This window comes from Hyla sarda, chromosome 9 (assembly GCF_029499605.1).
Source record: "Hyla sarda isolate aHylSar1 chromosome 9, aHylSar1.hap1, whole genome shotgun sequence".
Taxonomy (NCBI): Eukaryota; Metazoa; Chordata; class Amphibia; order Anura; family Hylidae; genus Hyla; species Hyla sarda.
In genome coordinates this window covers 83,352,785-83,378,048 of record NC_079197.1, presented here as the reverse complement: position 1 = coordinate 83,378,048, position 25,264 = coordinate 83,352,785, and the positions used below count along the sequence as shown (strand labels likewise).

The window sequence follows — 25,264 nt, the reverse complement described above, 5'->3', positions numbered from 1 at the left end:
ATAGAGTAAATAGATGGAGCTCCCAGGCACAAATTTTTTGTGCCCACTTGCCCTGAAATTTCTAATAATATGTTGAAAATGCCCAGTGTAAGCTTCTGGTGGTATGTATACTTCATCATTCTTCTACAAAATACAATTTTGTTTTCTTTTGGTTGCCAACTATAGTAAAACAAGAATCATGTTTTAAAAATCGAAAACGCTAGGAAAATATACAAATGAGTTTCTTTAAGCAGAACATATGTACGCAGAAGTCCCAGTAGGATCTGGGAAGAAATTTTAATAAATGTGACTACTTCAGATAAGTAATAGTAGCTCTAGGATGAATTCTGTCCTCCTCCAGGTCCCAGATGGCTGTGTAGCTCACTACTACACTTTCCTTTCCCGAGTTGTGCTCTGCTGTGCACATGCTCAGAGTGACTGCATGTTGTTACTGCACATGCCTTGCCACGTGTATATACTTCTGTGGGATCATTAACAGCCAACGCTCCTTTAATCACTTTTGGGTCTGCCAAGTGTTTTGAGCGCTGTAGTCAAAAATGTTCAGTGGCCCCAAAGAGCATGAATGGTATGCTGGCCGCGCAAGTGTTCCATTCATTCCCAGGACAGATTTGTCCCCATTTCCAGGATTGTTGCTGGTCCCAGCTGGCTGACCCCTACAAACAGCTTATCTTCTATCTTGTAACTTGTGAATACCCTTTTCATTTATTAGTTGATATGAATATGTTGGTACAAAATAGGTGTACTTATTTGTTTGTTTTATTACATGTTTTATGGATAAAAAAGTAATTTTTGTGTTACCACATTCTGAGATCCTTTTCTTTTTTTTCCCCATTCATATAGCTGTTTACTTGTCAATTGGATTGCGCCAGTACCAAGTATGCATTTTATTAAGTATATAGTTATATCATTATATCAGCAATGGACAGTGGAAGGTGGTACAAAAGAAAATAATGAAGGACGGATTTACAGGATATCAGTATAGTCCAAAGATCAAGGGAAATCCCTGATAGTAGAATATCGGTCCTAGGTTAGATACACAGGCAAAAATTCTAAGGCTGCTGCTCAGTACTCCTGTTGAAAGTTTCTCCCAGAAAACCCCATTAGTCAGTGGGACTTTAATTACCGACACTTATATAAAGTTCTGTGTTCAACATTTATACTGATGTGGCTTAATAGGCAGATGCTTATGGTGGGCCTGGGTGTGATGTTTGTCATTCACCATTTGGGTCTTGATGTTACATAGTTAGTACGGTCGAAAAAAGACATATGTCCATCAAGTTCAACCAGGGAATTAAGGGGTAGGGGTGTGGCGCGATATTGGGGAAGGGATGGGATTTTATATTTCTTCATAAGCATTAATGTTATTTTGTTCCAGGAATGTATCTAATCCTGTTTTAAAGCTGTTAATTGTTCCTTCTGTGACCAGTTCCTGAGGTAGACCGTTCCATAAATTCACAGTTCTCATGGTAAAGAAGGCGTGTCGCCCCTTGAGACTAAACTTTTTCTTCTCCAGACGGAGGGAGTGCCCCCTCGTCCTTTGGGGGGGTTTAACCTGGAACAGTTTTTCTCCATATTTTTTGTATGGGCCATTAATATACTTCTATACGTTTATCATATCCCCCCTCAAACGTCTCTTCTCAAGCCTAAACAATTGTAACTCCTTTAATCGCTCCTCATAGCTAAGATGTTCCATGCCCCATATTAGTTTATGTCACGATGCCGGCTGGCAGGAGGTGGATCCTCTGTGCCAGAGAGGGATTGGCGTGGACCGTGCTAGTGGACCGGTTCTAAGTCACTACTGGTATTCACCAGAGCCCGCCACAAAGCGGGATGGTCTTGCTGCGACGGTAGTGACCAGGTCGTATCCACTAGCAACGGCTCAACCTCTCTGACTGCTGAAGATAGGCGCGGTACAAGGGAGTAGACAGAAGCAAGGTCGGACGTAGCATAAGGTCGGGGCAGGCAGCAAGGATCGTAGTCAGGGGCAACGGCAGGAGGTCTGGAACACAGGCTAGGAACACACAAGGGAACGCTTTCACTAGGCACAAGGGCAACAAGATCCGGCGAGGGAGTGCAGGGGAAGTGAGGTATACATAGGGAGTGCACAGGTGAAGACACTAATTGGAACCACTGCGCCAATCAGTGGCGCAGTGGCCCTTTAAATCGCAGAGACCCGGCGCGCGCGCGCCCTAGGGAGCGGGGCCGCGCGCGCCGGGACAGGACCGAGGGAGAGCGAGTCAGGTACGGAAGCCGGGGTGCGCATCGCGAGCGGGCGCCACCCGCATCGCGAATCGCATCCCGGCTGGAGGCGGTATCGCAGCGCACCCGGTCAGTGGGTCTGACCGGGGCGCTGCCGTAGCGAGGATGTTGCGAGCGCTCCGGGGAGGAGCGGGGACCCGGAGCGCTCGGCGTAACAGTACCCCCCCCTTGGGTCTCCCCCTCTTCTTAGAGCCTGAGAACCTGAGGACCAGACTTTTATCTAGGATATTGTCCTCAGGTTCCCAGGATCTCTCTTCAGGGCCACAGCCCTCCCAGTCCACTAAAAAAAAAGTTTTTCCTCTGACCTTTTTGGAGGCTAGTATCTCCTTTACGGGGAAGAAGTCTGAAGAACCGGAGACAGGAGTAGGCGAAATAAGTTTGGGAGAGAAACGGTTGATGACGAGTGGTTTAAGAAGAGAGACATGAAAGGCATTAGGAATACGAAGAGAAGGAGGAAGAAGAAGTTTGTAAGAAACAGGATTAATTTGGCACAAGATCTTGAAAGGACCAAGATAGCGTGGTCCCAATTTGTAGCTGGGAACACGGAAGCGAACATATTTAGCGGAGAGCCATACCTTGTCTCCGGGAGAAAAAATGGGGGGAGCTCTTCTTTTCTTATCAGCAAACTTCTTCATGCGTGATGAAGCCTGTAAGAGAGAATTTTGGGTCTCTTTCCATATGGTGGAAAGATCACGAGTTATTTCATCCACAGCGGGCAAACCAGAGGGCAAGGGAGTAGGGAGGGGGGGAAGAGGGTGACGGCCGTACACCACGAAAAATGGGGATTTGGAAGAAGATTCAGAGACTCTGAAGTTGTACGAGAATTCGGCCCATGGAAGAAGATCTGCCCAGTCATCCTGGCGGGAGGAAACAAAATGCCGTAAATAATCACCCAGGACCTGGTTAATTCTTTCTACTTGCCCATTGGATTGAGGATGATAAGCAGAAGAAAAGTTTAATTTAATCTTGAGTTGTTTACAGAGAGCCCTCCAGAATTTTGACACGAATTGGACGCCTCTATCCGAGACGATCTGCGTGGGCAACCCGTGAAGACGAAAAATATGTACAAAAAATTGTTTTGCCAACTGAGGCGCTGAAGGAAGACCAGGAAGAGGAATAAAATGTGCCATCTTGGAAAATCGATCAACGACCACCCAAACAACAGTGTTGCCACGGGATGGGGGTAAGTCTGTAATAAAGTCCATACCAATCAGAGACCAAGGCTGTTCGGGGACAGGCAGAGGATGAAGAAGACCAGCAGGCTTCTGGCGAGGAGTCTTATCCCTGGCACAGACAGTACAGGCCCGCACAAAATCAACAACATCCGTTTCCAGAGTCGGCCACCAATAGAAACGAGAGATGAGTTGCAAGGATTTCTTGATGCCCGCATGGCCTGCGAGATGGGAGGAGTGACCCCATTTGAGGATTCCGAGGCGTTGGCGTGGAGAAACGAAGGTCTTCCCTGGAGGAGTTTGCCTGATGGAGGCTGGAGAAGTGGAGATCAGGCAGTCAGGAGAAATGATGTGTTGCGGAGAGAGCTCTACTTCCGAGGCATCCGAGGAACGAGAGAGAGCATCGGCCCTAATGTTCTTATCGGCAGGGCGAAAGTGAATTTCAAAATTAAACCGGGCAAAGAACAGAGACCACCTGGCCTGGCGAGGGTTCAGCCGTTGGGCAGACTGAAGATAGGAGAGATTCTTGTGATCGGTGTAAATAATAACTGGAAATTTTGATCCCTCCAGCAGATGCCTCCATTCCTCAAGTGCTAATTTAATGGCCAGTAGCTCTCGATCCCCGATGGAGTAGTTCCTCTCCGCCAGAGAGAAGGTCCTAGAAAAAAAACCACAAGTAACAGCATGCCCAGAAGAATTTTTTTGTAGAAGAACTGCTCCAGCTCCTACTGAGGAGGCATCAACCTCCAATAGGAAGGGTTTAGATGGGTCAGGTCTGGAGAGCACGGGAGCAGAAGAAAAGGCAGACTTGAGCTGTTTAAAGGCGTCTTCCGCTTGAGGAGGCCATGACTTAGGATTGGCGTTCTTCTTGGTTAAAGCCACGATAGGAGCCACAATGGTGGAAAAATGTGGAATAAATTGTCTGTAATAATTGGCGAACCCCAAAAAACGTTGGATAGCACGGAGTCCGGAGGGACGTGGCCAATCTAAGACGGCAGAGAGTTTGTCTGGGTCCATTTGTAGTCCCTGGCCAGAGACCAAGTATCCTAGGAAAGGAAGAGATTGACATTCAAACAGACATTTCTCCATTTTGGCATAAAGTTGGTTGTCTCGAAGTCTCTGAAGAACCATGCGGACATGCTGGCGGTGTTCTTCTAGGTTGGCAGAAAAAATCAGAATATCGTCCAGATACACAACAACACAGGAATATAAGAGATCACGAAAAATTTCATTAACAAAGTCTTGGAAGACGGCAGGGGCGTTGCACAGGCCAAAGGGCATGACCAGATACTCAAAGTGTCCATCTCTAGTGTTAAATGCCGTTTTCCATTCGTCCCCCTCCCTGATGCGGATGAGATTATAAGCACCTCTTAAGTCCAGTTTGGTAAAGATGTGGGCACCTTGGAGGCGATCAAAGAGTTCAGAGATAAGAGGTAGAGGGTAGCGGTTCTTTACCGTGATTTTATTAAGTCCGCGGTAGTCAATGCAAGGACGTAGGGAGCCATCTTTTTTGGACACAAAGAAAAATCCAGCTCCGGCAGGAGAGGAGGATTTGCGGATAAACCCCTTTTTTAAATTTTCCTGGATGTACTCAGACATAGCAAGAGTCTCTGGGGCGGACAGAGGATAAATTCTGCCCCGGGGTGGAGTAGTGCCCGGGAGGAGGTCAATAGGACAGTCATAAGGCCTGTGAGGAGGTAGAGTCTCAGCTTGTTTTTTGCAAAACACATCAGCAAAGTCCATATAGGCCTTAGGGAGACCGGTTACAGGGGGAACCACAGGGTCACGGCAGGGAATACTGGGAACCGGTTTAAGGCAGTCCTTGAAACAAGAGGTACCCCAGCTCTTGATCTCCCCCGTGGACCAATCCAGGGTTGGGGAATGGCGTTGGAGCCACGGTAGTCCAAGGAGAATTTCGGAAGTGCAATTGGGGAGGACCAAGAACTCAATTTTTTCTTGATGAGGTTCGATGCACATTAGAAGGGGCTCCGTGCGGTAACGTATGGTACAGTCCAATCTTTCATTGTTAACACAATTGATGTAGAGGGGCCTGGCGAGACTGGTTACCGGGATGTTGAACCTGTTGATGAGAGAGGCCAAAATAAAGTTTCCTGCAGATCCGGAATCCAAGAAGGCCATAGTAGAGAAGGAGAAGGTAGATGCAGATATCCGCACAGGCACAGTAAGACGTGGAGAAGCAGAGTAGACATCAAGGACTGTCTCACTTTTGTGCGGAGTCTGCGTGCGTCTTTCCAGGCGGGGAGGATGGATAGGACAATCCTTCAGGAAGTGTTCGGTACCGGCACAGTACAGGCAGAAATTCTCCATGCGGCGTCGTGTCCTCTCTTGAGGTGTCAGGCGAGACCGGTCAACTTGCATAGCCTCCACGGCGGGAGGCACAGGAACGGATTGCAGAGGACCAGAGGAGAGAGGAGCCGGGGAGAAAAAACGCCTTGTGCGAACAAAGTCCATATCCTGGCGGAGCTCCTGACGCCTTTCGGAAAAACGCATGTCAATGCGAGTGGCAAGATGAATGAGTTCATGTAGATTAGCAGGAATTTCTCGTGCGGCCAGAACATCTTTAATGTTGCTGGATAGGCCTTTTTTAAAGGTCGCGCAGAGGGCCTCATTATTCAGGATAGTTCAGAAGCAAGAGTACGGAATTGTATGGCGTACTCGCCAACGGAAGAATTACCCTGGACCAGGTTCAGCAGGGCAGTCTCAGCAGAGGAGGCTCGGGCAGGTTCCTCAAAGACACTACGAATTTCCGAGAAGAAGGAGTGTACAGAGGCAGTGATGGGGTCATTGCGGTCCCAGAACGGTGTGGCCCATGACAGAGCTTTTCCAGACAGAAGGCTGACTACGAAAGCCACCTTAGACCTTTCAGTAGGAAACTGGTCCGACATCATCTCCAAGTGCAGAGAACATTGTGAAAGAAAGCCACGGCAAAACTTAGAGTCCCCATCAAATTTATCCGGCAAGGATAGTCGTAGGCCTGAAGCGGCCACTCGCTGCGGAGGAGGTGCAGGAGCTGGCGGAGGAGATGATTGCTGAAGCTGTGGTAGTAGCTGCTGTAGCATCACGGTCAGTTGAGACAGCTGGTGGCCTTGTTGCGCTATCTGTTGTGACTGCTGGGCGACCACCGTGGTGAGGTCAGCGACAACTGGCAGAGGTACTTCAGCGGGATCCATGGCCGGATCTACTGTCACGATGCCGGCTGGCAGGAGGTGGATCCTCTGTGCCAGAGAGGGATTGGCGTGGACCGTGCTAGTGGACCGGTTCTAAGTCACTACTGGTATTCACCAGAGCCCGCCGCAAAGCGGGATGGTCTTGCTGCGGCGGTAGTGACCAGGTCGTATCCACTAGCAACGGCTCAACCTCTCTGACTGCTGAAGATAGGCGCGGTACAAGGGAGTAGACAGAAGCAAGGTCGGACGTAGCAGAAGGTCGGGGCAGGCAGCAAGGATCGTAGTCAGGGGCAACGGCAGGAGGTCTGGAACACAGGCTAGGAACACACAAGGGAACGCTTTCACTAGGCACAAGGGCAACAAGATCCGGCGAGGGAGTGCTGGGGAAGTGAGGTTTACATAGGGAGTGCACAGGTGAAGACACTAATTGGAACCACTGCGCCAATCAGTGGCGCAGTGGCCCTTTAAATCGCAGAGACCCGGCGCGCGCGCGCCCTAGGGAGCGGGGCCGCGCGCGCCGGGACAGGACCGAGGGAGAACGAGTCAGGTACGGAAGCCGGGGTGCGCATCGCGAGCGGGCGCCACCCGCATCGCGAATCGCATCCCGGCTGGAGGCGGTATCGCAGCGCACCCGGTCAGTGGGTCTGACCGGGGCGCTGCCGTAGCGAGGATGTTGCGAGCGCTCCGGGGAGGAGCGGGGACCCGGAGCGCTCGGTGTAACAGTTTAGTTGCGCATCTCTGCACCCTTTCCAACTCCGCAGTGTCCCTTTTATGGACAGGTGCCCAAAACTGAACAGCATATTCCAGGTGAGGCCGTACCAATGCTTTATAAACAACAGTGCAAAGGTACTGCTCTATCCCCGTATCCTGGCTTCTGTGCTGCAGACCGGCAGGGTGGCGTTCCCTTCTACGTGCAATAGTAGAAAACGGAAGATGTCCAGCACCAGGAAGGCAGGTAAAAACTTGTTTATTGAGGTACAAAAATAACAAACAGCATATCGAGGAGCTTAGAGCCTACGCGTTTCAGGCTAAAAAGCCCTTAGTCATGGCATAAAAACTTTACAGCATTGTGTCCTTTTATAATAAAACACATAAGAATCACATGATCTGAGCAGTAAAGTGGTGGATCATCTAAAAAATCCGGCATGGAATTGATCACAAAGTACTATGACCGTTATACATCGATAGACATGGTGTTCAATACACGAGTATACAAGAAAGCCACAAAATTCAATTGCACTAATACTTTAGTTTCACAAGTAAAATTGTAGGCTGGCTAAATAAATAGACCATATTAACTAGTTGCTTTCATTATTAAAACGTTAGTATAAGGTCTTGTCTCAAATTTAACCCATGAGGCTCCCTCGTGTCTAACATGAATATCCAGAAAGATTCCCTGTTGAGAACCATCCTCCTTAGATCTCCACCCCGTCTCAGTTTCCTGACTTTTTCTATGCCCATAATTTGTAGAGTACTCATGTTGCCTCCATGAACATCCCTGAAATGCCTGGACAACGCAGAAATATTACTATTAAATGACCAAATATTCCTTGCATCAGATATGTGCCTGCGTATCCGAGTCTTCAGGGAGTTCATGGTGCAACCTACATACTGGCATTGGCAAGATGTGCAGGACGCTAGGTAAACAACACTTTTTGTATTGCAATTAACATAATCCTTCAAGACAAAAGTTTTAGTATTTGAATATGATTTAAATTCTTTGTTAACATGCATGTAACTGCAAGTGATACAGACATTGTGCCCACACTTCCAGTTACCTGCATGTACCAACCAGTTCGTACCCGTATGTTTGTTGTCAGCACCACAAAACATACTAGGTGATAGAATGGATCCCAAAGAGGGACCTCTTTTGGACACCATTTTGAAGTTGTCCTGTAAAAGATTATATAAGACAGTGTCTTGATGCAGTATAGGTAAATTTTTCTCAATGATATTACTGATTTTATGAAATTGTTTGCTATACTGTGTAATAAAGAAAGGGGGATGAGCCCTGTCCTGTCTCGTTGCTTATTCCTTGTCTTTTGTATTATGTGCAATAAGGTCCTGTCTATTTAATTTGGCCGCTCTGTTTCTAGCCTTATTGAGTGTCTCCGGGTGATATCCTCTTTCCCGTAACCTATTAAAGAGCAGATCCGATTCCTGTATAAACGTATCTTGTTTGCTACAATTACGTCTTAATCTGCACCATTCCCCATAGGGGATGTTGCGGAGAACATGTTGGGGATGGCACGATGTAGCTTGTAGGATTGAATTTCCCGTGTTTTCCTTTCTATAGGGGGCCACCACAATCTCATTGTTTTCCACAGAAAAACACACATCCAGAAAGGATATGCTTCTCTGTGAAAAAGTATAAGTGAAGGAGAGGTTAAGATTGTTATAATTAATGTATTGTACAAACTCCTTAAACTCCAATTCCGAACCTTCCCACACAAAAATGAGATCGTCTATATATCTCCCCATCCATTTTATCCGTTTTTTATATGGATTACTGTTTGAAAAGATCACCTCCTCTTCCCACTGGCTCATAAAGATATTGGCAAAAGATGGGGAGTATTTTGCCCCCATCGATGCTCCCCTGGTTTGAAGAAAAAATCGGCCATCAAACATGAAGTAATTATTTCTCAACAAAAATTCAGTGGCCATTAAAATAAATTCCTTCAAACCAGGGGAGTATCGGCTATATGTATCCATGTGTTTTGCCAACGCTCTAATGCCCTCTGGCCAGGGAATGGATGGATAAAGGGAGATCACATCACATGTGGCCCATGCACATGCGGAATCCCACCTAATACCCTCCATTACCTGTAAGACATGTTTAGTATCCCTAATATAGCTGAGTGTGACCTTAGTGAGGGATTGTAAATAACTGTCAACCCAGTCCCCCAGTCTCTCCCCAAGGGATCCAATACCGACCACAATAGGGCGAAGGGGAGGTGGAAAAACCCCTTTGTGGACCTTGGGGAGAGAGTGGAAGACTGGGGTGACAGGATTCCTGACCATCAAATATTCCTTCATTTTGTTATCCAAGATACCCATTTGGAGACCTTCCTCCAATAATCTGTTTAATGCAGCCTGACAACAGCTTGTAGGATCACCCTTGAGCTGTCTGTATGTGGATTGGTCTGATAACATATTCATATTAAATTTCTCATACAGACCCACATCTAAAACAACTATACATCCACCTTTATCTGAATTCCGGATGATCACATTTTTGTTGTATTTTAATTCCTGTACGGCTGCTTTTTCTGCCCTGGACAGATTGGAACCATGTGTATTTTTTCTACTCTTAACCTCTTCGTGTAATTCCACTAAATCTTTTTCCACTAGTTCCTGAAATCTGTCCAGGGCAGGAGGGCGTGACGCTACAGGATAGAAATCCCTATTACAAGTAGTGACTCCTTGTCCCTCATCACAAAATGTAGACGATTCAATGTTCAATGCTCTTAATGTAAGTATATTTCTTTGATCAGCAAAATCAACACACGCACCAACATAATTTCCAACTATACCCTCATAAACATGTGTATCATCACTGTGAGTGTCCGTGTCCGGCTCATATCTTGGAGATTTAGGTATAAGGGAAAAATGTTTGTGCAAAGTCAATTTCCGTGCCCACCTGTTTACATCCAATATAGTGGCAAACAGGTTAAAGTCACATGTTGGAACATAATTAAGTCCCTTACTGAGGGCAGATAATTGTGCAGAGGTGATGATAGATGCAGAGAGATTCAGTACGGTTTCACTCACTTTTTGTGCGGTGTCTTGGACCGGAGGGCATAGCCGCTTGCATCCACGCTTCCTTCCTCCTCTCCGCGTACGTTTGCGTGACGAAACCCCAATTGCTCACGATTAACACCAGATGTGGTTGGGTTGGATTTCCGGGACGAGGTAGACAAGCTTTCATTTGATGAGGATATTTCCTGGGCGCTATCCACATCGGAAAAACTCACTCTGCGTTTTACCTTGCGGTTTCTCTTCCGGTAATTCCTCTTTTTATTCCCATTCCTCAAAATGGATTTTGGTGCATTGTGTTCATAGTCCGATGTTTTATGTATGGCCCATGTGTATATTTCATCTTTCTGATAATCCAGGGTGTCTCGGTTGAATTTTCCTTTTTTAATGTCCATGATTTTATTTTCCAATTCTGTAGTTTTTTGTGTAACTTTTAGTTCCAACACTTTATAGTTATCGTTGTTTTGGAATGGTTCAAGTTTATTTTTCACATCTTGCATCTCAGTTTCGATAGCTTTTAGCTCCAGCTCTTCTTCCTCCATAATATAGGAGATCAATTTTTGAGAGCACTCTGATAAAGCTGTATCCCATTTATTCTGGAATTGTTGTGAAAAGACTTTATAAATGCTTTATAAAGGGGGAGTTTTATGTCCTTGTCCCTTGAGTCCATGCCTCTTTTGATACATGACAATATCCTGCCGGCTTTGGAAGCAGCAGCCTGACATTGCATGCTATTCTGTAGTCTGTGATCTACAAGTACACCCAGATCCTTCTCTACCAGTGACTCTGCCAGTTTAATCCCCCCTAAGACATACGATACATGCACTTGTGATGTGATCACTTGGGCACATTTTCTCAGCTATGACATAATAGTATGCCAAAGAGCACAAAACCTTTTGATGTAATTGACGTACATTTATTTATGTAAGATGCATGTGGTGTTTTTTTTTTTTTTTTTTTTTTTTTTTTATGCCTTCCCCAGCAGTATATCGTTTGTATCACTAGTTGTAGAGCACTCAGCAGTAGACATTTCCTTCATTGGTCTTTTCAAAATGTCGTGAAGATCAGGAGAAAGCAGATTTAGCATTTTGCTTTTTTTTCTCTGTTTTAATATAAGGTTAACTTACCTTTTAATAGAGTAGATAAATTCTTGGGTCATTTTTATTAAACACATTTTAGAGCAGTGCTCTCCCATTTAAAAAATAAACTTAGGGCTTTATTCACATAACCCAAATTATTATTATGTGCCAATTTCTTTGAATGTTTTCAAGTGTGTCCTGATGCAAAGCAGAGATGCTCAAACAATTAGCAATGGCTCACAAGTGAGTTAGGGGAATGCTTTGATTCTAGAGCCCTGAATGAAGTCTACAAACAATGAAAGTATGCACTTTCAGCTATTCCTGCTAGAGGTTTGAATGTGTCATAATGATTCTGATAATGTGTGTTCTATGTTGGGAGCAGTAGTACCTGCAGATAAGGAAAGATCACAGTGGGTGTCCTCCTGCCATCATCCTATATAATGTATAGATGCGGGTGGCCGCTCTTCTCTGGTCCCACTGTAGTATGAGTATATGCCATATAAATACCTATTATTCATATTTCCTGCCGAGATCTGTGATTGGCTGGAACCATGTGGCCATTCACACCTCTCTGTGGGAAATATGAATAAGTGATGTGAATGCTATGCACATCACTGGCCGGCCGGAGTATAGTGCAGAGATGCGAGCGCAGGAGAAAGCCTCTCCATCTCGGCAATAGAAAGGACAATTGCATCGGGTGTCAGGAATTAACACCCAGGGCGATCTGTCTATTAGTACAGGTACTACAGCTCCCATCATGGAACAGTCTGTTCCATGCTGGGAGTAGTAGTAATACCACCTAAACAATGTAAAAAAAAATAGAGAAAAAAAGTGAAACACACACACTTTATTAAACACAATATTAAAAATGCATTATTAATTAAAAAAATTAAAAATTATTTATAAAAAATATATTATTTTTACATTTGAATGGCCCCTTTCTAAATTTTTATTATTGTCGGCTAAATTTTTAGGTCCCTGCCCGCCCACATAAATTGATTCCTGTTTAACCTCTTAAGGACCCATGACGTACCGGTACGTCATGAGTCCGCTCCCGTTCAATAACGCAGGGCCACGGCCCTAACAACGGCCACGACCCATGGCAAATAGCAGGCGGCACTGATCGCGGTGCCGTGTGCTATTAACCCCTTAAAGGGGTACTCCGCCCCTAGACATCTTATCCCCTATCCAAAGGATAAGATGTCAGATCGCCGGGGTGCCGCTGCTGGGGACCCCGGGGATCTCCACTGCGGCACCCCGTTATCATTACTGCGCAGAGCTAGTTCGCTCTGCACGTAATGACGGGCAATACAGGGGCCGGAGCATCGTTACGTCACGGCTCTGCCCCTCGTGACGTCACAGCCCGCCCCCGTCAATACAAGTCTATGGAAGGGGGCGTGGCGGTAGTCATGCCCCCTGCCATAGACTTGCATTAAGGGGACGGGCCGTGATGTCATGAGGGGGCGGAGCCATGACGTCACGCTGCTCCGTCCCCTGTATCGCTCGTCATTACGCACAGAGAGTACTCGCTCTGTGCAGTAATGATAGCGCGGTGCCACAGCGGCGATATGTAGAGGTAATATAGTCTACAACAAATTGGCCCCTAGGGGTCAAGAAAAAAGCCTCTATGTTACATGCGTCACACAAAATATTAAAACTTTAGCTTTTATTGTGAACAAAGATAATAACATGAGGAACAAAAAGTACTAAAATCACAGCTCCACTGTACTCATATATGTCTATGAGATAAGCCTATCAGTTGTGGGTGGGAATACCCTATTTTTCGGGCTATATGTTGAAACTGATCTGATATAACATTAGATCCTTGAGGTAACAGTTCAAGGTCACTCAAAGAGTGGTACCTATTACAACGGTCACTATAAACTCAGTTAAACCACTATTGGATGTGGTGGTATTAAGATCTTGAATCTCCCCTCAATGAGGTATAGGGAGGTCCCAAACCTCAGCACCAACCACCAGCCGTGCACTGCAGGTGTGTGCCATACAACTGAATTTATACAGCAACTTTAAAGCGACATGGCGTACAGTGGAGTTGCTAATTAAAATACGGAGCTTTCACCCCCGACATGTTTCGCCAATTTGGTGGCTTTATCAAGGAGACAAACTGACAGCATTGAGTGCCAAAGCTAAAATGAGCCTTTTTATATGGTGCCTCCCTGATTGTTTAGCACCATAGACCAATCATGGACCTTATTACTTAGGCCAATCTCTACAGTGTTTGCAAACCTACTCCAGCCATTTACTATACAATATACTGGCCGTGATGTTTATGAGCCAATCCAATTGCCGCTTGTAAATGATGTCACACGCCAGTGGAGGTAACTGTCCACCTGGTACCAAGGTCAGATGGACCAATCTGTGTTCAGGGGCATATACCTGCCTTCCGTTGTGTTTACGTCTGTATGCTTCCTGTATCGGCCGGTCATGTGATCAGCCACGATCACATGGCCCGCCGTCATCAACCCTGACTACATGACCGGCCGTGCGATCCTGTGAAGTTGTAATCACAGGTCATGCTGGCGCAATGTGCGCATGCGTGTGAGCGAGGCTGTCAGGTCGCGATGCTCAAGTTTAGGAAGCAATAGGAGTTAACTATTTCGGACCTGGATGTCTGCATTAAAGCCTACGGTAGGTGGTTCATAATGAAAAAGATGTGTCTTGGTGATCTACGTGTACCAGCATAAACGGTCATACCCATGTACCTCCCGTGGGTTAGTTAATAAAAGAGAATTTTCTATACTTGTATATATTTTTGTTTAATATTAGTTCTTTAAGCTATATTTATAAGGTGATTACTCACTCCATTTTAGTGTTGTAATAAGACTAATATATAACTAGGTACTGATCTTCTTAAATGTTGATCACTCGGTGTTTTTATATATGTCTTATGTATGACTTAATATATTATATAGGGCATATAATGCTACCTACCAGGTACTATTATTCTTTTAAAAGGATATTAAACCAAATAATGAATACAATATTGTATTAAGATTTACAAACAGTCAGATCTTGATTCCTCCTTATGTGACATACGGCTATTATTATTCTTACAGATGTGTAAAAAAAAATATTAAAAAAAATATATATATATATAGATGGAGGTAAGAGGTATTATCTCAAAAGAGAGGGAGGGGAGGGGGAGGAAATCCCTTGGGACCATATAGTATTAGGCTCATAAGCACCGGCACTCACATTCCTCTACTAGCAAAATCGTGGTATTAAATTACTATATTATTGTATCTGTCTAATTTATAGTGTGGCTGGCAGCAGACAACACTTGACTATAGGTGAACAGTCGAATAGATATTTGTTTATTACTCGGACATTTTCCAAACCAACAGGATACTGTTCCCATCCCCTTATTCACAGGGCCTTATTAGATAAAGGCCATATAATTAAAGGGGTATTCCAGAAGCTAATAACTATTGGAAGGATTAAGAATTTTTTAATAGAAGTAATTTAAAAACCTGTTTAACTTTCCGGACCCAGTTGAAATATACAAAAAAGTTTTGGCCTGGAATACCCCTTTAAAGCCCTCATTTAGGCTATGTGGATTCAGGGTTTTTAGGCGAAAAATCCATTTGGACTCCACTTTCAGGAGGATATTTTCAAAATTTCCACCTTGTCCCATTTTGATCTGTCTCAGCCCCCAAAATCGTAAACTATTTTTATGTATATCTCGAACGTGCCGAGCTATAGGGGTATCTGCGCCCGTTCTGATACCGCTAAGATGTTTCGAAATCCGACGTCTGAATTCCTGGCGGGTTTTACCCACGTATAATTTTGGGCATGCGCAAACATACACAATCCCCACACACTTGCAATTGATAAAGTCATATAGTTTGTATATCCGACTGTCTGTTGGATTTGTAAACTCTCTCCGCCGAGTGACAAATGAGCGGAAAGAGCATTGTCCACAAGGGCAGGTGCCCATGTTCGAATTTTTTAGCCATGCATCTTTTTTCTGTTTGTTAAAGTGGCTGTGAACCACTAGGTCTCAAGTTAGAACCCCTCCGATATGTAATGCTCGGATAAGTGTTTAACACTGTTTTCAAGTCCTCATCTGCTCTAAGAATCGGCCAGTACCTCCTCATGATATTCATGACTTGGTCTGACTTATTGTCAAAGGTGCCAATGCATCGAATAACCTTCGGTTCTGCATTTCACTCCGTTCCTCGAAGCAATTCCGCCTGATCCTAAGGAATTGTCCTACCGATATTCCTCACTTTAAAGGTTTTGGATGCCAACTCCCCCATTCCAGGAGACTGTTGACTGCTGTTTCTTTATAAAAGATAGATGTTTGAATGCAGCTGCCACTGTCGATCTTAATGGTGAGATCTAGAAAATGAATGGAGTTATAACCAAACTCAGATGTGAACATCATCCCAATCTGATTGTGATTCAGAACTGAGACAAACTCATGAAAAAGTTCCCTACCACCATCCCACAAAATCAAAATGTCGTCTATAAAACGACCCTCATTGAAAACAATAGTATCCTCCCACCATCCTAAAAATAAATTTGCATATGTAGGTGCACAAACCGTGCCCATTGCAGAACCCTTTATTTGGTAATATTTGCCGTTGAATGTGATGAAATTATGCGTAAGAGCGAAATTTAAAAGGGATAAAACAAATCCATTGTGTGCGTGATGCTGTGTGCCTTTAGTGCTTAAAAAATGAGTGACGGCTTTAATGCCCAATTCGTGTTTTATGCTGCTGTACAGGGCTTCCACATCTAGACTAGCCAGGCATGTACCGTCCTGCACAGCAACATCACTAAGTTTTCATGTCATGTCCTTTGTGTCTCGTAAATACGAGGGTAACGTGTGGACAAAAGGGAATAATAATAGACCAAATGTTACTTCAATTTGGTCATCTCTCTGGAGTGATTGCAGGGCCACCCACTCAGATGTATTCAAGTTGTCTGGTCTACTATTCTTGTTGGACTTAATTTTGCCCAGATCTTGTGTTACCAATTGCATGAAGGTGTCTATATTGTTATATTGACTTAATGGTGGTGTATTTCTACTTTTCTTGTGCAGATTGGAAAAAGGTGCCCAAGGATTCGGTGGACCACTCTCATTTCCCAGTGGAGCTGCAAATCCACCGATTACACCCAGTTATGCAATTGCACCTCCACTGGGAAACTTTTTTAGGGATACAAAGGTAAAGGATGACCTGAGAGTAACTCCTGTGGAGAACAGATTACAAGTTATTAACCTGTCCAAGAAAATACTCACACAGGATGAAATCACTATACTCTCAAAAAGGCCTATCCTTTAAACCTACCCCTAAATTTGATCTATTCTCCTGGGTGAAGGATGTCAATTTGATTGGTCAGAAGTTAGCTTTGCACAAGTACCATACCATACAAGCAAGGACAGAAGGGGGTATTCGTCAGAGAGACAAATAGGTTATTGAAACACTTACCTCGCTCTTAGAGGAAAATGAGAATGGTCCACCGAATCCTAGGGCACCTTTTTCCAATCTGCACAAGAAAAGTAGAAATACACCACCATTGAGTCAATATAACGATATAGACACCTTCGTGCAGTATATTGTATAGTAAATGGCTGGAATAGGTTTGCAAACACTGTAGAGATTGGCCCTAAGTAATAAGGTCCTTGATTGGTCTATGGTGCTAAACAATCAGGGAGGCACCATATAAAAAGGCTCATTTTAGCTTTGGCACTCAATGCTGTCAGTTTGTCTCCTTGATAAAGCCACCAAAGTGGCAAAACATGTCGGGGGTGACAGCTCCGTATTTTAATTAGCAACTCCACTGTACGCCATGTCGCTTTAAAGTTGCTGTATAAATTCAGTTGTATAGCACACACCTGCAGTGCACGGCTGGTGGTTGGTGCTGAGGTTTGGGACCTCCCTATACCTCATTGAGGGGAGATTCAAGATCTTAATACCACCACATCCAATAGTGGTTTAACTGAGTTTATTGTGACTGTTGTAATAGGTACCACTCTTGAACTGTTACCTCAAGGATCTAATGTTATATGAGATCAGTTTCAACATATAGCCCTAAAAATAGGGTATTCCCACCCACAACTGATAGGCTTATCTCATAGACATATATGAGTACAGTGGAGCTTTGATTTTAGTATTTTGTTCCTCACATTATTATCTTGGTTCACAATAAAAGCTAAGTTTTAATATTTTGTGTGACACATGTAACATAGAGGCTTTTTTTCTTGACCCCTAGGGGCCAATTTGTTGTAGACTATTATCCCGTGGTGTTCAAAGTTGATTGCCGCGTCTAAAGGGAAACTAAACTAATGCCGGTTAGCTCAGGGGGCTGTTGGGATTGCCACCGTGAAATTGCGGCATCCCGAACAGCTGTAGGACACGAAGAGGGTCCCCCTACCTGCCTCCTGGTGTCCGATTGCCGAATGACTGCTCAGTGCCTGAGATCCAGGCATGAGCAGTCAAGCAGCAGTCATTGATCAATGGTTTCCTATGAGAAACCATTGATCAATGTAAAAGAGCAGTGTGTGCAGTGTTATAGCCCCCTATGGGAGCTATAACATTACAAAAAAAAAAAGTGAAAAAAAAGTTAATAAAGATCATTTAACCCCTTCCCTAATAAAAGTTTGAATCATTTCCCATTTTTAAAAAAAGCGTGTAAATAAAATTTAAACATTTGTGGTATAGCCGTGTGCAGAAATGTCCGAATTATAAAAATATATAATTAATTTAACCGCAAGGTCAATAGCGTACGCGCGTAAAATTTCAAAGTCCAAAATAGCATATTTTGGTCACTTTTTATATCATGAAAAAATGTATAAAAAGGGATCAATAAGTCCGATCAATGCAAAAAAAAAGGGACAGCTAAAAACTACAGATCACAGCGCAAAAAAATGAGCCATCATACCGCCCCATACGTGGAAAAAATTAAAAAGTTATAGGGGTCAGAAGAGGACAATTTTAAATGTATACATTTTCCTGCATGTAGTTATGATTTTTTTCAGAAGTACAACAAAATCAAACCTGCATAAGTAGGGTATCATTTTAATCATATGGACCTACAGAAAAAAGATAAGCTGTGATTTTTACCAAAAAAATTATTGTGTAGAAAAGGAAGCCCCCAAAAGTTACAAAATGGCTTTTTTTCTTCAATTATGTTGCACAATGATTTTTTTCCGTTTCGCCATACATTTTTGGGTAAAATGACTGATTTAATTACAAAGTAGAATTGGTGGCACAAAAAATAAGCCATCATATGGATTTTTAGGCGCAAAATTGAAAGAGTTATGATTTTTTAAATGTAAGGAGGAAAAAATTAAAGTGCAAAAACGGAAAAACCCAGGGGCCTTAAGGGGTTAAAAATTAACAATTTGTTTCTTTTTTGTCTTTCAATTTTCGGGAGCTGGCAGGGACCAGAAAATTCACTGCTTCATTATTACCATTATCAATTCATTATTTTCGTTCTTTACCCCTTAAGGACCAGGGTTTTTTTCCGTTTTTGCACTTTAATTTTTCCTTCTTACCTTAAAAAAATCATAACTCTTTCAATTTTGCACCTAAAAATCCATATGATGGCTTATTTTTTGCGCCACCAATTCTACTTTGTAATGACATCAGTCATTTTACCCAAAAATCTACGGCGAATCGGAAAAAAAAATCATTGTGAGACAAAATTGAAAAAAAAAAACGCCATTTTGTAAATTTTGGGGGCTACTTATATAGGTTTGATTTTGTTGTACTTCTGAAAAAAATAACTACATGCAGGAAAATGTGTGCGTTTAAAATTGTCATTTTCTGACCCCTATAACTTTTTTAATTTTTCCGCATATGGGGCAGTATGAGGGCTAATTTTTTGCGCCGTGATATGAAGTTTTTAGCGATACCATTTTTGTATTGATTAGACTTGTTGATCGCTTTTTATTCATTTTTTCATTATATAAAAAGTGACCAAAAATGCACTATTTTAGACTTTGTAATTTTTTTGCACGTACGCCATTGACTGTGCGGTTTAATTAATTATATATTTTTATAATTCGGACATTTCCGCACGCGGCGATACCACATGTTTGTTTTTTATTTACACAGTTTTTTTTTTTTTTAAATGGGAAAAGGAGGGTGATTCAAACTTTTATTAGGGGAAGTGTTAAATGATCTTTATTCACTCCCATAGGGGGGCTATAACACTGCACACACTGATCTTTTACATTCATCACTGGTTTCTCATAGGAAACCATTGATCAGTGATTCTGCTGCTTGACTGTGGCAGGTACCCAGGGAGTAGTAGATCCGAAATACCACGGTAGTCTGGAACAGGTGATGTAGTGGATTCGCTGGACCTGTGTGGCAGATGACGCGGGCCATTCCAGGGAGCGGAGTCTAAGGTGCCGCTGGTTTTCACCAGAGCCCGCCGCAAAGCGGGTTGGACTTGCTGCGGCAGGCGACACCCAGGTCACTCCCCTTGGCACGACTCGACCACACAGGCAGCTGAGGAGAAGCGTGGTACCAAAGGAATAGGCAGGACATAGTCAGGCAGGCTAGAGGTCAGGGCAGGCCGCACAGGAGCGTAGTCAGCAGGGTAGCAGAAGGTCAATAGGCTGGTGGCTAGAATCACGGTCGGGTCACGGAATACAAAGGTCTGGTACATGGCAAGGAATTACAAGGACTTCTTTCTCTAAGGCGCAAAGCAAACAAAGATCCGGTAGGGGTACTAGGGAGGAGCAAAAACTTTTATAAGAAAGGTACAGGTGTGAACACTAATTACGGGCGCACTGGCCCTTTAAATTTCAAAGCTCCGGCGCGCACTAGGAGGCGGGGGACAGAGGTGTTTGGGGCTGCTTATCCACCATCCGGACTATCCTTCATTGACACCTGTCATAAATTTTTCTCTTCTGTACTTGCCCAGGGAGATTGGCTACAGGGCCATGGGTTGCAAACTTCTTCATAATATTGCGCACTGTGGACAAATGCAAATCTAGATCTCTGGAGATGGACTTGTAACCTTGAGATTGTTGATATTTTTCCACAATTTTGGTTCTCAAGTCCTCAGACAGTTCTCTTCTCCTCTTTCTGTTGTCCATGCTTAGTGTGGCACACACAGACACACAATGCAAAGACTAAGTGAACTTCTCTTCTTTTAATCTGCTTTCAGGTATGATTTTTATATTGCCCACCCCTGTTACTTGCCCAAGGTGAGTTTAAAGGAGCATCACACGCTTGAAACAATTTTATTTTTCCACAATTTTGAAAGGGTGCCAATAATTTTGTCCAGACCATTTTTGGAGTCTGGTGTGACATTGTCTAATTTGCTTTTTTTTCTCCATTTTTTGGTTTAGTTACAATACACACAAAGGGAATAAAGATGTGTATAGCAAAACATGTGTTACTGCAATCATTTTCTGTGAGAAATACTTCAATACTTTCTAGAAAAATTTCAGGGGTGCCAACATTTATGGCCATGACTGTGTATATATATGTATGTATTTGTCATCTATAGAGATATATATATATATATATATATATATATATATATATAAAATATAAAATTCGCTCACACAGCAGACAGATGGATGAAGAACAGGAAGTAGGAGGGAAAGACCTTATTTTAAATAATGAAACCACAGGCAATTGAGGTCAAACCACTTGATCTACATTCCTTTGATGTTCTATTACCTATTTGACCTTAATTGGCTGGGGTCTCATTATTCAATTATCCTTAATGTGCTCCAATTAGAGCAGCTACTGTATATTTCAAAATTTTCTTTCTTCCATTAATACGGTCCCAGTGTCTCCCTGCCGGTCCCAGCTGCAACCACTGTGATTGCAAGCGGAGACAACTGGAATTCAAGAATTACAATTAAATTTTTTAGGTAGTACTACTACTCCCAGCATGGAACAGACAGGCCGCCCGCATCTATACATTATACAGGACGATCGCAGCGGATGTCAGGAGTGACACCCACTGTGATCTTTCCTTACCTGCAAGACAGATCGCAACAGGTGTCAGAAGTGACACCAGCTGCGATCTGTCTATTAATGCAGGTACTACAGCTCCCAGCATGGAGCAGAGTGTGCTCTATTGCAGAGATGCGAGCGCAGGAGAAAGCCGCTTGCATCTATAGATTATACAGGACAATTGCAGCAGGTGTCGCTAATGAAAAAATTCATTATTTTGAATCGAGTCGAAGTTCAGATTCGGTCCAAATAGAATTTTTCATGAAATTCGGAACAAATTCAACTTCGTCCGGTTCGATTCGCTCATCTCTAATTGTGACATACTCAATACCTTGTTATGCCACCTTTTGCCCACCCTAACATGTTGTAATATCTGGCATTACACGAAGGCTTAGAACTGATTTTCCGTGATTGTCATGAACTGACTGTTCCTGTCCAAGCAGCATTCAATTGCTATTCAATTACTACCACAGTCCTGTCCAGTCCCTGTTTTTTATTTTTATTTTTTTTGTCATGCTTCACTTTGCTCTTGATCAGTTTTACTTTTGTCCTCACCAGAGCTTCATGACTAATCATCCCAAATTCATAGTTGGTGAGATTACAATGTTGTCCAATCACATCTTCTAAAACTCTAGGAGCCACTGAAGGTTTTTACCAGCAGTATCTACATGATGATAAATTCTAAAAATAATTTATATTGGTGAATTTATTGTTCTCCTGTTTTCAATCAGGACCTAATACTATTGCAAATGCGCTAGAATTCTGGTGGTACTTGTGCCAGAAAATTGCGTTGCATAATTTGCGCCATGTGTATTATAAATTTTAGATTTTATCATTGACTTACTCATAAAATTCGCACTGTATTCAGTATGTGTAAACACTCTTAGTTGCCTATTCACCATCAAAGCTGTGTGGCCTCGCTATAAAGGGTCAATATTATAATGTATGTATAATGTGACAAAAATGCACCAAATTTTGACAGATGATTCTGGTTTTAAAGTAAGCCAACTAATAGTTGGTTTTAACTTAGATGAGACAACCTTCAGATGCACTAGATCAGTGGTCTTAACCTTGTTGGAGTTACTGAACCCCACCAGTTTCATATGCGCATTCACCGAACCACTCGTAATTGGAAAAATAAAATATGATTTTTTTCAAATTCAAGACATAGGAGGTATATATTTAAGTATATATTTATACATAGGTGCACAAAATGAGCAAAACCATTAAGAACAAAGAACAAAACCATGAAAACATGATTTTCACACAAAAACATAATGAATATTTACTGCAAATCAGTATCAGTGTGACTTCCCCCACATTCGGCAGGCAGTGTTCTCCCACATTAGGCAGGCAGTGTTCTCCCACATTAGGCAGGCAGTGTTCCCCCACATTAGGCAGGCAGTGTTCCCCCACATTAGGCAGGCAGTGTTCCCCCACATTAGGCAGGCAGTGTTCCCCCACATTAGGCAGGCAGTGTTCCCCCACATTAGGCAGGGAGTGTTCCCCCACATTAGGCAGGCAGTGTTCCCCCACATTAGGCAGGCAGTGTTCCCCCACATTATGCAGGCAGTGTTCCCCCACATTAGGCAGGCAGTGTTCACCCACATTAGGCAGGCAGTGTTCCCCCACATTAGGCAGGCAGTGTTCCCCCACATTAGGCAGGCAGTGTTCCCCCACATTAGGCAGGCAGTGTTCCCCCACATTAGGCAGGCAGTGTTCCCCTACATTAGGCAGGCAGTGTTCCCCCACATAAGGCAGGCAGTGTTCCCCCACATTAGGCAGGCAGTGTTCCCCCACATTATGTAGGCCAGTGGTCTTCAACCTGCGGACCTCCTGATGTTGCAAAACTACAGACAGTTAGGCAGGCAGTGTTCCCCCACATTAGGCAGGCAGTGTTCCCCCACATTAGGCAGGCAGTGTTCCCCCACATTAGGCAGGCAGTGTTCCCCCACATTAGGCAGGCAGTGTTCCCCCACATTAGGCAGGCAGTGTTCCCCCACATTAGGCAGGCAGTGTTCCCCCACATAAGGCAGGCAGTGTTCCACCACAGACACACAGCCTCCAGCCATATATAGTGTATGGCTGTAGGCTGTATGCCTGTGTACTGCCCACTTCAGTGCTCTGACCACTGCTCCGGCTATAGCAGTAGGTCTCGGGACCGGTGGTCAGAGCACTGAAGATGATGTGTCGCTGGTCACTTACCAAGCTGGCCAGCACTCGTCTTCCTCCTTCTCTATCCTCTGGTCCTCGGCGCCTTCGTTTCCATGGGTGCACGCACGGGACATCAGTGACGTCCCGGCGTTTTTTAAACTTAACGCGGGGCCATAGGGAGTTAATAGTGATGGGAGGAATTGCCCCGTCGCTACAGGACTGGCAAACACCGGCTCTGCTCGGGGCCCCAAGCAATTGTTTGGTTGCCTGTCCTGTTGCGACCTCCCCCGCCGAACCCCCAGGACTGTCTCACCGAACCCCTGGGGTAACCCAGGTTAAGAACCACTACACTAGATATAGCTACACCTTGGTAAATCTGGTGCAAGTTTTGCACATTTAAGAATTAGACAATTTTGTAAATCTGGGCCACTTTACTGAAGTTGCATGTTTGGTGGTTATGGTTGAAACAGAAATGTGATTTTGTGTATAGTGGTTGGAAAATAGCTTTGTAATGTACTGTAATCTAACAAGTCTTTTTTTCCCCTTACAGCTTGGGTCGGTTCTCTTGCCATGGGAATGATTTTCTTCTGCTCCCCAGTTGTAAGCATTTTCACAGATAGGCTGGGATGTCGAAAGACCTCATCTGGAGGAGCTGCATTGGCTTTCATTGGATTGTTGTCGAGTTCGTTCACAAAGTAAGATAGTCTTTCACATGTTGCATACTCTTTGTTTTAATACCAAACCCCTGATGACCCAGGATGAGCATACTTGTCCTGAGGCCATTAACGGTTTATGGAATAGGCTCAGTCTATACGGCGCAGCTCCCAGCTGCTTTCAGCAGCAGAGGGCCTCTGCTGTTAGCCAGTACTGAGTATTCTTCGATGCCAACTACTTTAACTGTTTTAGAAAGACATTTAAAGAATACCTGTCACCAAACTAAACTTTTAATATATTGTTCCTTATGTAATTATAAGACACTTTGAGAATTTTAACAGCAAGTAAATAGCAACCTTTTTTTCTCAATATTTTTTTTATGTGAATAAAAAAACGGCCACTAGGTTGCTCTGTTCTGTTCCTTCCCTAGTCAAACAGTTAGTTTGGTTTCCTCACGGCCTGGAGACCAAACTCAGGAAGGGGATAAGTAGTCTGATCGCGGGGGTTCCCCGCGATCTCTCCTGCAGCCCCCCTAGTCATCAGCTCTCCGGAGCGAAGTTTGCTCCGTGGATGATGAGAGGGGCCGGCGGTTCGTGACGTCATGGCTCCGCCCACTCATGACTATGCCCCGCCCCCAGTCCCATCAAAACAAAAATGGTACTGGTAAAAACTACAGACCATGGCACAAAAAATGAGCCCTCATATAGTCCCGTATGCGGAAAAATTTAAAAGTTATAGGGGTCAGAAGATTACAATTTTAAACATACTAATTTTGGTGCATGTAGTTAGGATTTTTTTTTAAGTAATAAAATAAAATAAAACCTACATAAATTGGGTATCCTTGTAACCGTATGGACCTACAGAATAAAGATACAGTGTTGTTTTTACTGAAAATTGCACTTTCAATTGCATGTTCAATTTTTTTTTTTATTTTACCCCACAAATATATATATTTTTGGTTTTGAAGTAGATTTTGTTATTAAATGATTGATGTCATTACACAGTACAATTGGTGGTGCAAAAAACAAGCCCTTATATGGGTCTGTAGG

The 25,264-nt window shown here is 43.7% G+C and overlaps 1 protein-coding gene and 1 long non-coding RNA gene across 3 annotated transcripts in view; one reads left to right on the top strand and one right to left on the bottom strand.

Annotated features, from left to right (window-relative positions):
• The window catches only part of SLC16A2 (solute carrier family 16 member 2), a 226,558-nt gene that overhangs the window by 176,358 nt on the left and 24,936 nt on the right, over positions 1-25,264 (top strand). Inside the window, exon 2 of the mRNA XM_056541486.1 lies at positions 24,112-24,256. Within this exon, the coding sequence (XP_056397461.1) occupies positions 24,112-24,256 (145 nt within the window). The remainder of the gene's footprint in view (positions 1-24,111; positions 24,257-25,264) is intronic.
• The window catches only part of LOC130292046 (uncharacterized), a 52,662-nt gene that overhangs the window by 23,074 nt on the left and 4,324 nt on the right, over positions 1-25,264 (bottom strand). The window contains exons 2-3 of one of the 2 annotated variants that reach the window (XR_008848066.1): positions 16,911-16,968; positions 14,761-15,816 (exon numbers count right to left, since the gene is read on the bottom strand). This is a non-coding gene — a long non-coding RNA (uncharacterized LOC130292046). Of the gene's footprint in view, positions 1-14,760; positions 15,817-16,910; positions 16,969-25,264 lie in introns of those variants that run through there. The other variant, XR_008848067.1, reaches the window with a different exon arrangement.